The 12945-nt window shown below is 40.2% G+C and overlaps 1 protein-coding gene across 1 annotated transcript in view; it reads right to left on the bottom strand.

Annotated features, from left to right (window-relative positions):
* LOC100774212 overlaps positions 1 to 11079 on the bottom strand; it is a 35871-nt gene extending 24792 nt beyond the window's left edge. Inside the window, exons 1-3 of the mRNA XM_035449758.1 lie at positions 11052 to 11079; positions 2547 to 2604; positions 1730 to 1903 (exon numbers count right to left, since the gene is read on the bottom strand). Of these exons, the coding sequence (XP_035305649.1) occupies positions 1730 to 1903; positions 2547 to 2604; positions 11052 to 11079 (260 nt within the window). The remainder of the gene's footprint in view (positions 1 to 1729; positions 1904 to 2546; positions 2605 to 11051) is intronic.
* Positions 11080 to 12945: the final 1866 nt, after the last annotated feature.

Below are 12945 nucleotides of genomic sequence, written 5' to 3'. Positions count from 1 at the left end.
TATAGCGCCTTTAATAGTGGAGCCAGACTTTATGCCTAGAGCCCATAGGGCCTTTGGGAGCCCATTACCTATAAATGAACCCCAGGAATGGGAAGTGGCATGAATTCCTGAGTTAATTGGGAACAAAAGGGTAGGGGAGAGGGTGCAGCCACAATAAGGGAAAGAGAAGATTATTAGAGAAGAGAAAATGGAGGAGCAGAAATATTGAGTTGGGGGAAGAAGAGAGGAGAGAGAGCAGGATGAGAGATACCATATTAGAGGGAGCCATTATAGGTCCGAGAAGAGATCTGGAACTAGGGAGATCTCCAGAGACCTAGAAGAATGACATGATCGGACAATCCATGCAGTGGTGGAGAGGTTAACCTAAAAGCTCTTCCCCTAAAATGATATTGATGACTACTATTTTTGCCATCGTAGAGCCCTCATCCAGTGGCTGATGGAAGCAGAGACAGACATTCACAGATATACACTGAGCTGAAATCTGGAATTTAGTTGAAGAGAAGGAAGAATGAAGATCGAAGGAGTCTGTATCAGGTTGGAGAAACCCACAGAAACAGTTAGCCTGAACAAGGGAGAGCACATGGACTCCAGATGCTGTATGGGAGGCCAGTAAAAGATTAATGGAGACCCCTGAACATGGATGTCAATAAGGAGGCCTCTGTACTCCAGGAAGCCTCTGAAGTGGATTAGTACTTTTCCCTGGTGTATGAAGGGACTCTGAGAGCCAATCCCAAGTGAAGGGATACACTCTGTCCTGGACAAATGGGGAAGGGCCCCGGCCCAGCAGAGGAAGATTTGGTGGACTTTGCAGAGCCCCTGCTGAGGGCCCTACCCTGCCTGGGAAGTGGAGCCTGGATTGGGTGGGGGTTGTAGGTTGGGGGTGGGTGAGACATGGGGGTGAGGTGAGGGAGAGGGAGAAGGGACTTATATGTGAAACAAGCTTGTTCCCTAACTTGAACTAATAAAAAAAATAAAAAAGAAACAAAAACACAAAAAGCAAATTCAGATAAGCTGTTATCTCTATACCACTTTAGATCAGATCACACTGGAAATGTCTGGCCATTTGGAAATTTCACAAACATATAGGTTTGCCTAGTGTACAATATAGAAATCCTACTCAATGAAAGAGCACACACTGTCTGCAGAGCTAAATTTATGAAGTCCAGCTCTGCCATGGATACAGAGACTTACCTCATTACACACAGGATGTGTTATCTTTTGTGTGTTGAGATGTTATCTTCCTTACATAATGCTTTCACCCCATATTGATTTTGTTTTTATGCAAAATACATTTACCTAGTACTTTTGCCTGTTACTGCTGGTGGGCAATATCTGAACACATGATCATGACATTCAGAGTTGGCATGTGAAAACATTTAAAGAAATGAACACTTTAGACAGATAGAAGAATAAATAATTTAGATGGACCCCGTGAAACCAGTTGATGTTTTATTTAGAATGACTTTATGACTACACGACATTTTGTGCATGAATAGGAAATTTCTTGAAGGGACCTTCTGACTGACATTGCAAATGATGGAGCCCTCACTTTGGGCCTCTTGATTGTCCCTTAAGTAAGCACGTTGGGTCTTTACCTGACTCTGGAGTTTCAATGAGCATACTTCAGTGAGAAACATGCTCACTCCAAAGAGTGCCATGGCAGCTGTCAAGATCCCTAATGGGAAGAGTATGCACCAGCATCTGAACTACAGTCCCTGAGACATTGAACTCTCGAGGGTAATGAGCTTCCCAGAGTCCAAAGTACACAAACTGCACATCAGTGTTGTCAAATTCCCACAGGTGCCAGCTTTGGCTGTTCACAATGACTATTTCAAACACCAACACTGATAGGCTGGTAAGGAGGCCAGTCAGCTTGAAGATGTGATTCTTCCCATTGGCATATCTGAAGACGAGAGTGAAAAAATATGTAGTCAAGCCAGGAACACAAGGGAGGATGGGAAATCAGAATAGGTCATTGTTTACAAAGCACACATAATTTTATTTAACTAGTCAATCTATGAATTAGTATAACTAACCAGGGATCAGCCTTCAGTCAGCACCATGGTATGCAAAACAAACCACAAATGTGGTTATGGCTAGACTTTTCTAAGGGATAAATAAAGAAACTCAGGCATACTGTGTTTTACTCTAATTCTCTTTCAATACATCTTGATAAAGTCCTCTCTGAAAATCCATCTTGCTCCTCTAAATAACTACTCAGTTTCCTACTTAGCTCTACACCATTCTCCTTGCTCTACTCAGCAGCTTCTCTCTAACTGTGGACATTCTCCACAATTGTACCTCTATAGGCTTCCTCCCACCTCCTTCTTCATAGCTCTACTCAGCCTCTCTCTGATCAAAAAATCTAACCCAACCTCATAACATAAGAAAAGTCATGTAGTTTCTCTTAGGTTAGAGAGGACACATAGATCAGCCTGTGAGTAACACTTGGGCATGCACATAGACTAGCTGGTTAGGGGACTCAGACAGAATGTAAACAGTAGGCTAAACCTTGATTCTGTAACATAAACTGGGCCTGGGATTACCTGCAAAAATACAATTTCTGTAGAGGATTATGTCTACTATCGTTGCATTTAGGCTGACCTTGGATCAGGAAAAAAACACATTTGGAAAAATGAACTCATGTATTTATTTCTAGGGGCAACCAGATATTCATCTCCAGAGATCATCTGTTTGCTTTTAATATGTTCTGATGTCTCAATTTTCTGTCTTTGTGACTGAGAATCTCATTAATTTCCTATGTCAGTCTGAATAATGAAAAATATCTGAGTGTTATTTCTATTCTTCAGAATAATATTTTTAAGCAGAAATCATCTTCCTGATAATCCATAGCTATACATGTGCCCAGTAGATGGAATATTTACATGAGATAAACACGCAAGCAGTGGGAGAACACCAATAGCATTTGTTAGGGAGGAAACACAATTCTTAGGGAAGAAATCAAGTGGCACATGAGACAAATTACAGACAGGACCAACTGGTTTCCACAGCCAGTAGTCCCATAGACTTTGCCTAGTGGAGCTTCCGAACAGGGTAGTCATTCATCTGGTGGGTCCACTTGCTGAATACTATTTGTCAGCAAGCTGTATGCTCTCATGACCCTCTGCATATTAGGGTTCACCATACTATGGATAATAATATATGAAGCCCTAAGCTTCATGACTATAAAAAGTTCCCTGCATAAGTGGATGTTTATGCAATTTAACTGTATTTCTCTAATGCTTCAATATGTGGATTTGTTAACTTAGAACTTTAATTCTTGGAATTAACAGTGAAAAATAGTGTGCAATATGCTTATTTAAGTTGTGTGTACAAAATATAAAAACTATTGACTAAAATTGGAGTTATAAGAAAAAATGCTCAAATGTAATTTCTAAAATATGATAGATGACTATTACATGAGTATAACAAATGATTTCTGCTGAGCAATGAAGGAATTTGAAAAATGATCCATATGTTTTTCCCATTCATATCTAAAGTCTACATATGAATCTTTTGTACATGTCTGTATATACCCATGCATATACACATAAATATACACACACAGTCATGCTCACACACACACACACACACACACACAGGTGGTAACTTAAAAGATACCCCTAAAATCAGAAAGGATATGTGATAGGTAGGGTTTTTTTGGGGGGGGCTGTGGTGGGGGCAGTTAAAATATCTGTACATATTTCATAAATAAAGCCACAGTGAGCATAACATCAAAATATATTTTAATTTGATCTATGTATAAAAATCAGTAGCATAATGTTTGTTGATTCCCTTAGGGTCCCTGATTCTCCTCCTCTGTGCTAAAAATAAAAATCTATGTATAAACTCAAGTATTCATGGACATTTCCATTATTGATCCAGAATTTACTGATATGTTAATTTTCTGATAACCTACATCATATGATTGTGGTATGTAATATATCCTGAATGTATGCATGAATATCTATGTTCTTTATCACAAAATTAGGACTCTATATTTACCGTGTGCAGCAGCACATTTAAATCATTTCTCATTTTAAATCTTTGGATGTGATGTTAATGCTCATGAAAAACTATGCCCTGAGTGACTCCAAAGATTTGCATAAAAACCTGCTGAACCCCTCTCTCACAAGGTAGATTGGTGGCAATGGACTGAAGGAGTAGTGACCTTTGAAGCACAACTGGAATTAACAGGGAATATTCTGTTTTAAACAGACAATTGAGTTAGACTCACATGATCTGGTTCTATCACTGTCTGAATCCTATGGAATAGATACCTGTGTTTTAGAGAGATCCAATTTATAACCCCCCATTTAACTCATTTTTAGATTTTTCCTTGGTATATCATGGGTGGTGGGGAGACCCATTTGAAAGATGCCAAGATGATAAATATCTTCCAAACAACAGGAACTGATGACCAGGCAGGGAGTCACATAAGAAGTGAATCACCTTCAGTAAAAAAAAGGTGGTACACATATTTCAGCATACAAGTTTGTCTCTCCAAGAAACCCCTGGTTCACACAAACCAATCCTTTCTTCTCCTCTGCTTTGCTTCATTGGACCCTCATTTATACACCTCAGGTTTATCAGCTGATCTAATATTACCACCCCTGCAATGAATTCCACAGAAACATTGCCCAAAATTATAGACAGAAGAGCAACACAGAGAGTCTATTTCGCTGGCTCAATTTCAGGAATCCACACAAAGAAAAAGGTCAGTACAGGCATCAGAGCCCTCACAGACACCCATGGATTCCCAGCAGTGATAATCTTCAGAAGGATTTATTCACAAGCAAATCATGCCAAACAATAGATTAATTATAAGTCCATGACATCCTTGTCCTTCTTTGTCCTGTGCAAAGAAGGAGATTCATAAGAACTACAAGAAAACATAATATACTTGCTCTGTCTCTTCTTTGAAGTCCAAATATTAGTGATAGCCAGTGTAAGTTAAGTGACTCTAGAAATTCTCCTGTTTCCATGGCCACCAGGGATGAATTGCAGATTATGAGCAATGAACCAGCATCATGACATAAGCTTTAAAGGCCCAGTGATTAATATCCCTCTCATATTTCAAGATTTAAAGGAATAATTAATTATTATAATATGAAAAGTTTCCTCATACACTATAATTGGACCAGAATATAAAGCAAAAGAATTTATTTTCCCCTTTGCCATCATATTGAAATCCTTCTCTACCTGCATACTCACCCAAATTCATGTGTCTTTTTCAGGACCCCTGCTTTGTGCAAAATCTTAGCACTAATAAATGTCTACGGAGACAAAAATGCAGAAATGGAACAGTAAGGAACAGTCTCTCTAGAGCGATAAAAACAAAGTGATCCCTCTTGTGTTGTCTAACTTTTCGTAGTCCTGACTTGGCCTTAAATGTAGTGGATACTCTAGGGATACTACTCTGAAACAATAAACTAACTTTCCTCTTCGCCGGAAGGTATCAATTTCAAAGAGTTTCTTGATTAGCTACAAGCCTTTATGTACAATACCCTGTTATGTTGCTGTCATATTATCTGGTTTCAAATTGTGAAGGTCTTGTGTATGTGTTGTTACAATCTCTCTGAGTTCTCATGTTGTATTAGTGATATATTCTCTGGAAGACCTTTTTTCCTCTGAATGATGCACCACTTTAGGCTTGAACAATCTGTCCACATTCTCTTCTATGTAGACACTTATGCACAAAGGGCAGAGGGTTGATGAAGAGATCTCTTTTAGGACTGAGTCTCTCATATTCTGCACATATTCTATTTGTGGGTCCTTTTACTTATGATAATCTATTGGAAGAACATATTTCCATGATGTGGTTAAGTGGGGCAGTGAGCCCTGAGTGTAAAAATATTTCTTTAAGATTCCTTTTTTTCTGTGTTCCTTTATGTGCATAATGTGTTTCTGCTAGGCCTGTGGATTATGCAACACCCAATTCATTTCCATGTCATCAGAGTCATGTATGGTTTCCAACTTTCAGGGTAGAAAGAGAATGGAATAAAATGTGTCAGATTACTCTCAAAACCATTGTGATACTGTTATAATTGTCTATAACTTATATACAAGGTGTGTTTCTCCTCTACATTTGGAGTATCTTAAAGCACCATGACAACCAGCCAGTAGAGGTAACAAAGAGCCAAAGAGAAAAACTGAGCTAATTCGAACGACAACAGGTGCTGGCATGGTTGATGGGCAAGGAGAACACTCATTCATTGAAGATGACATTGCAGAGTTGTACAGGCACTGTGGATATCAGTGTGCCTGCTCTCAGAAGGATCTGTGTAGATCTTTCTCAATATCAGACTATTCCAATCTTGGGCATATACACAAGTGATTCTAAATGGTACCATATAGATGCATGCTCAAACATGTGGACCTCTGCTCTGTTTAAAATATCAAGAGATTGGAAACATTCTTGATGTCCATCCCATGTTACATGGCTAAAGAAATCTAGATACACTTATAAAATGGGATATTATTCAGCTATTAAATATGCAATCATGATATTCACAGAAAAATGGATGTAGTTAGAAAACAATGATCCTGTTTGAGGTGAGGGCAGTGAGTCCTGAGTTAAAAATGTTTCTTTAGCATTCATTTTTTCAGTGTTCATTTATGTGTATTATATGTTTCTGCTAGGCCTGTGGATTTTGCATACCAGTGCATTTCCATGTCATTGTGTCATGTATGGTTTCCATCTTTCAGGGTAGAAAGTGAATGCAATACACTGTGGTTGATTACTCTCAAATCCATTGTGATACTGTTATAATACTATAATTTATAGACAAGGTGTATTTCTCCTCTACTTTTGGAGTACCTTAAAGCACCATGACAACTAGCCATTAGACTTGAAAAAGAGCCAAAGAGAAAACTGTGCTACTTCTAATGACCCCAGGTGCTGCATGCCTGATGGGAAAGGGAAACACTTATTCATTGAAGGTGGCATTACAGTGCTGCACAACCACTGTGGAAATCTTTGTGTCTGCTCCCAGAATGACATGAGTAGATCTATCTCAACATGAGACTATTCTACTCTTGGGCATATACCAAATGACTGTAGATGGTACCATATAGACATTTGCTTAAACATGATCATGTCTGCTCATTTTAAAATATCCAGAGATTTTTAAGCAAACTATATGTCATTCCCATGTTACAATGCTAATGAAATCTAGGTACACTTATAAAATGGAATATTATTCAGCTATTAAAAATACAATCATGATATTCACAGAAAAATGGATGGAATTAGAAAACAATGATCCTGTGTGAAGTAACTCATATAAAAAATGACAAATATTATGAATTTTATCTTGTATGTGTATAATGGATGACAGCTTTTAAGATATCATTATACAAAGCTTGGCCCTTTCCCAACTAGGAGAGGTGAGTGCCTGCCACCCCATAGAGGCCCTTAACCAGAGCATGTTGCACCCCTATCCTGCCCACAGAAGAGTTCTGGAGGCAGCCCCAATGTATCCAGCATTATATTTGCTGCCATTGGAGTCTTGTCCTGCCCCCACTGGGAGATATCACCCAGAGTCCTGTAGTACCCTCCCCATACCTCAAACCATCCAGTACTGCATCTGCTGCCATTTGACACTTGTCCTCACATGTCCCCAATAGGGGAGGTGAGTGGCCTTTCCCCCAGGCCTTTAATAATGCCATTTGCCACCCAGTCCTGCCCACCAAAACTTCAGAGTCATGTAGATTTCCCCAAACCATCCAGCACCATATGTATTCCCATTGGAGACTTGGTCCTACCCCCACAAGGGAAGGGGAGTGCCAGGCCTTCTCCCTTGTCTCTGCCTTTGAGGCCCTAACTGGTGCATGTAACACTGACCTGCCCACCTAAACTCCAGAGAGCTAGAGACATCCCCAAATCATCCATCACCACATCTGCTCCCATTGGATGATTGGCCCTGCCCCACCAGGAGATGTTAGTGACTGACCTGTCCCCTCTCCAGTTGAGACCCTTAACTGGGGCATGCTGCAACCCCCTCCGTGCCCACCAAAACCCCAAAGACCTGGTGGCAGTCCCAAACCATCTATCATTGGATTGCCCATGGTTGGAGCCTTGGCCCTGCCCTACCAGTAAAAGGTATTGCTTTCTGTCTCCACACAAATGGCCTTAAGAGGAGCATGTTGCACTCCTATTCATTGCACTGACTTCTGAGACCAGGGGGCAGACCCAACCAACCATCCAGTATCTCATCTGTCACTATCATAGACTTGACCATGTCCCCACTGGAGGATAAATTTCAGAGACCTGGGGACACCCCCCCACAATCCAAACCATCCATCATCACATCTGCCACTATTGAAACCCTGGCCCCACCACTGCCAGGAGAAAAAGAACAACCATCTAAGCCATAAGCTTTTCCTATACCAATTTGAGGTAAAGAAATATTCTGAAACATTGGCCCCAAATGTACCCACAGGAGGAAGAGATGGGTAGATGGCAATATAAGAACACATTGAACAACATAAAGACAAATAGGATACCAGCAGATATTAGGGGTTCTAGATCAGCAATACCTGAACATCACAATGCAGATGAAGCAAAAGAAAACAGCTTTCAAAATAACTTTATGAAGGTATAGACATCCTTAAACTGGAACTTAGAAAATCCCTTAAGAAATGGAGGAATACAAACAAAAAGCAGAAGAAATTGAGTAAAAGTTAAATATAAATGGAAGAAATTTTAAAAAAACCTCTTAAAGAAAGAATGTACAGTCAAGAAAAAACAATAAAACAGGTGACAAAAACATTTTAAAAAGTTCAAGACTTGAGAACTAAAGTAGAGGCAGTAAAGAAAACAAAAATTAAGGGAATTCTGGAAATAGAAAATCTGGATAAATGTTCAGAAACTACAGATGCAAGCATACCCAATAGAATACAAGATATGAACAAAGAATCTCAGCATGTGAAGATACACTGGAGAAAATAGATTCATTAATCAAAGGAAATATCAAGTACAACAAAGATTTCACAGAAACTATCCCAGAAATATGGGACACCCTGAAAATACTAAACCTAAGAATTATATGTGTAGAGGAAAATGAGGAAGTCAAACCCAAGTCAAGAAAATACATTTAACAGAATTATAGAAGAAAAATTTCCCATCCTAAAAGAGGACATACCTTTGAACATACAAGAAGCTTAGAGAAACCAAATAGAGTGAATCCAAGAAAGTGCCTTTGCAACATAATAATAAGAAACCAAACATGCAGATAAAGAAAGAATATTAAGAGCCTCAAAGGAAATAGGGCAAAGTAACCTATGAAGGCAGACCTGAGTTACATCTCACTTATCAATGGAAATTCTGAAAGCAGAAGTACCTGGATAGAAGTTCGACAGACATTAGGAGACCACACAGGTCAGCTCCAGCAGAAACAGGATATTCCATGACAAACTAGATTGAAATAATACCTATATACAAATCAAGACCCACAGAAAATACTAGAAGGAAAACTGCAACCAAGTGAATTTAGCTATACTCACAAACACATAGGCAGTAGATAATACTGCATTAGCAACCCCCAGCAAAGAGAAACTCACATACAATACCACCACCACCAACAACAAAAAACTAAAAATATCAGAAATCAATGATGTATGGTCATTAGTATCTCTTAGTATCAATGGTCTCAATTCACCTATAAAAAGAAACAGCCTCACAGAATGTATATGAAGACAGAATCCATCATATGCTGCATAGAAGAAACACACCTCAACTTGAAAGACAGACATTACCTCACATTAAAGATTTAGGAAAAGATTTTCCAATCAATTGGACCTAAGAAACAATCTGGTGTAGCTATCCTACCCATCTGTTCTGTTCCCAACATTCCCTCAGAATGTGTTTCTTTTTATTGTCTATATATCTAGCTTTCAAACTTTGTACATTTCGAATTGTTTCTTGTAGTTTTTGTTTTATATTTTCTTCCATTGTCTTGAATGGTTTTCTCATTTCTTCTCATAGTTTCTCTATCATTTGCATAAAGTTGATTTTAAGGTTGCTCTGTTCTGCTTTATCTGAATTGGGGTGTTCAGGTGTTGGTGGATTAGGGTCGTTAGACTCTGGTGGAGTCATATTGGTTTTTCTGTTTTTTGGATGCGTTTTTATATTGTCAGTTTTCTATCTCTTCTTCCAGTGGGTGCAGGTGGTGTCTCTTCCTCTCCTGGTGTGCAGGAGACAAAGGTTCTCTTCCAGTGTATGCAAGAGGGTACCATTATCTGATGTGTCTCAATTTGGGTACAGGTGGGTCTGAGGCACTCACTCTCCAGGTGGCTAGGAGTGGCATTATCACAGAGATGTCAGCAGATACTTTCTGGGTTGCTTTGTCCTCAGGGGCTGAGTCGACCTGCCTGCAGATTCCAGAACAGGAAATCTCACACACAGTACCGTCACCAAAAACATATCCAAAACAAAAAAGATTGACAGTTTCGTGACCCAGCATGTTTCAGCCTTAATCCATGAGGTTTGGCCTGAGTGGGGGTTTGTGGACCTGGAAGCTCCTAGCAACCCAGTGGCGATAAAGACCAAACACAGGCATCTTGTCATCTTTAGAGAGCGCTCAGTTCCACGTAGTAGAACTAGAGTCATTTCTTTATTAGCTGTCTTTTCTGGTGTTTCTTAACTGTCCTGTCATGACCACGAGGGAACCATTTCTCTCCTTGTTCTCCTCTCTGCTCTGGTTGCTCGCCCCTAACCTCTGTCCTCTCTAGTCCTTCACACACCTCACACCTCTGCCCAGGTGCAGGTCTATTCAGATGCTTAGGCCCACAGAGATGCAAATAGGAGGCATATTACCCTGAGGCCATGATAAACAATAGTAGCCCTCCTGGCAATTAACAATACATTAGTGGGCTGGAGCTTTCCAGTGCCCCTGTTTGGTGAAGCAGGAGGCTGGGCCCCAAAATATTTCATAACAGAATTATTTGGTCCCCCACAATACCTCTCTCTTAAATTAATAAAAAGAAAGCTGTGCTTCTGCATCAGGACAGATGACTGTGCCTGTTTTAGGAGGATCCCTTCAACCTACCATGGGTGCCCATCATGGAATCACGCATTTCGTCATGCATGTTCTCTCTTAGGATTCCCTGAAGGCAAGGAAAACTGTACCCATCTCTGGCTGGAAACAGTCTCTGTAAAACAAATAAGGTTAGTAGGGGAATGGGCGATGGTACAGCTCCAAAATCCTCACAGCTGCGTAAATTCTCCTGTGGGATGGAGACATATGAAGGTTAAAATGGCCTTTTTAAAATCTGTGTGGCAATGCCTCTAGTGCCTCTGATACGGACCTTATTTAAAGTTTGCTCCCTAAAACATACTTCTATCCTAAGGCTTGTAAATTACACATTACATTCCTGTTAGAATGAACTCTGACTTCTAGTATCTAATAACAATTGCATAACACATATAGCAAGACTACAGACATTAACAATCTCATGAACATACATTAGCGTGAGTTACAATACAATCAAAAGACAATAAGATAGTCTCACAATCTGTGGGGTGTGAACAATTTCACAATTCTAAACCTTTTTTTCTATATTCCCTGCCTGGGACTCAGTGCCCCTTGAACCTTTCTATTTCTTGCTCAAAGTCCAAAGTTCTAACATTAGGTTTCTAGTATCAGTCTTTGAAAGCTAACTAAAAAGTCTTTTGTTCATGTCTTGTTTAAGCACTGTGAAGGAGCTTCTCCCACTCTGGTTTATGCCAGTATCCAACTTTCCTAAATGGATCCTTTTTCCCAATGGGAAAACTGGCAAAACAGTTTTGTGTGTCTGTTTGTGGCAAGAAAGCAAGCTGTTTGTTGTCGAGTTCTAAGCCTGCTCCTAGATGAGCACTCACGGATTCAGAGAGCCCATCTGTAGGGAAGCTGGAACTCTGGAAAGCATCTCGAAACTGGAACTTGGTGGGTCTCCTTTCTTCCTCCAGCCATAGGTCAGATGCCCTCAAAGTTCAGGAATACAGGTCCAGTGTTTCACTCCGCTGGTTCCAATGGTCTCCTATGGGCCCAGGTACAATTCCTCTCTGTTCCATGCATCTCATCAACCACTCCAGCAGACAGCACACCTGGTTCTCCACCTTTGAGAAAACACAGACATGCCCTCAACCCCCAAATAATTACGGGGTCTGGTTCCCTCTATTCATCTCTCCGTTTGACCTGAGAGAAATTTGCTCGGAGTGCCTTCATGCCAGAATCTGTCTGCGTCAGATTGCTCATTGGCATCCATATTTAAAAAGTTTAAGATAAACAGTTCGTGATTTAACACTTCATGTGGAGACTGGGGGAACAGCTTGTAAGAACAAAACACCTGGATGACCCTAACCCCGCCCCCTAACAAGCGGGTACTCACTCACCCGCCATGCCTTTCGACCTTTGCCCTACTGCGCATATGCAATCTTCCCTTTAAAAGGTCCTGCCCCACACCCCTCTCTCTCTTTCTCTCGGCTTCCCTAGGGTTGGCTGACTGCCCATCCCCTCTTTCCCCCCTCTCTGATAAATAAACTCCACGTGGGTTGCTTATTCGTTGTTCCTTTCCTTATTAGCAGCTGCAGCTTAAACAAAAGAACAACACAGCTCCCCCCTTTTTATCTTAGAAGCTGTATTTTTAGGGCACTATGGGCCGGCTCTCTTATTCCTTGTCCTTGGGGATATATAAGGAATTCATGTTTTTTGATCAATTTTCCATTAAGCACAAAATTGCTGGAAAGCTTTGCTAGTATATCCAGACCCATTGTCTGTTTTTATAACTTTTGGCATTCCCATGTAAGCAAAACATCTTAAACAGTGACTTATAACATGTCTGGTGGCTTCTCCTGTTTGTGGAGATTTGACCAGCAGTCTCTCTGGTTAAGCCAAATTTCTTTCTTAGACTTTTGCTATTTTGATGAAGAAAGTTACAAATCTGTCGAGCTTTTTCTATTTA

The sequence above is a fragment of the Cricetulus griseus genome, chromosome X, assembly GCF_003668045.3.
Source record: "Cricetulus griseus strain 17A/GY chromosome X, alternate assembly CriGri-PICRH-1.0, whole genome shotgun sequence".
In the NCBI taxonomy this organism is placed as follows: Eukaryota; Metazoa; Chordata; class Mammalia; order Rodentia; family Cricetidae; genus Cricetulus; species Cricetulus griseus.
This window is presented reverse-complemented; position numbering and strand designations above follow the sequence as displayed.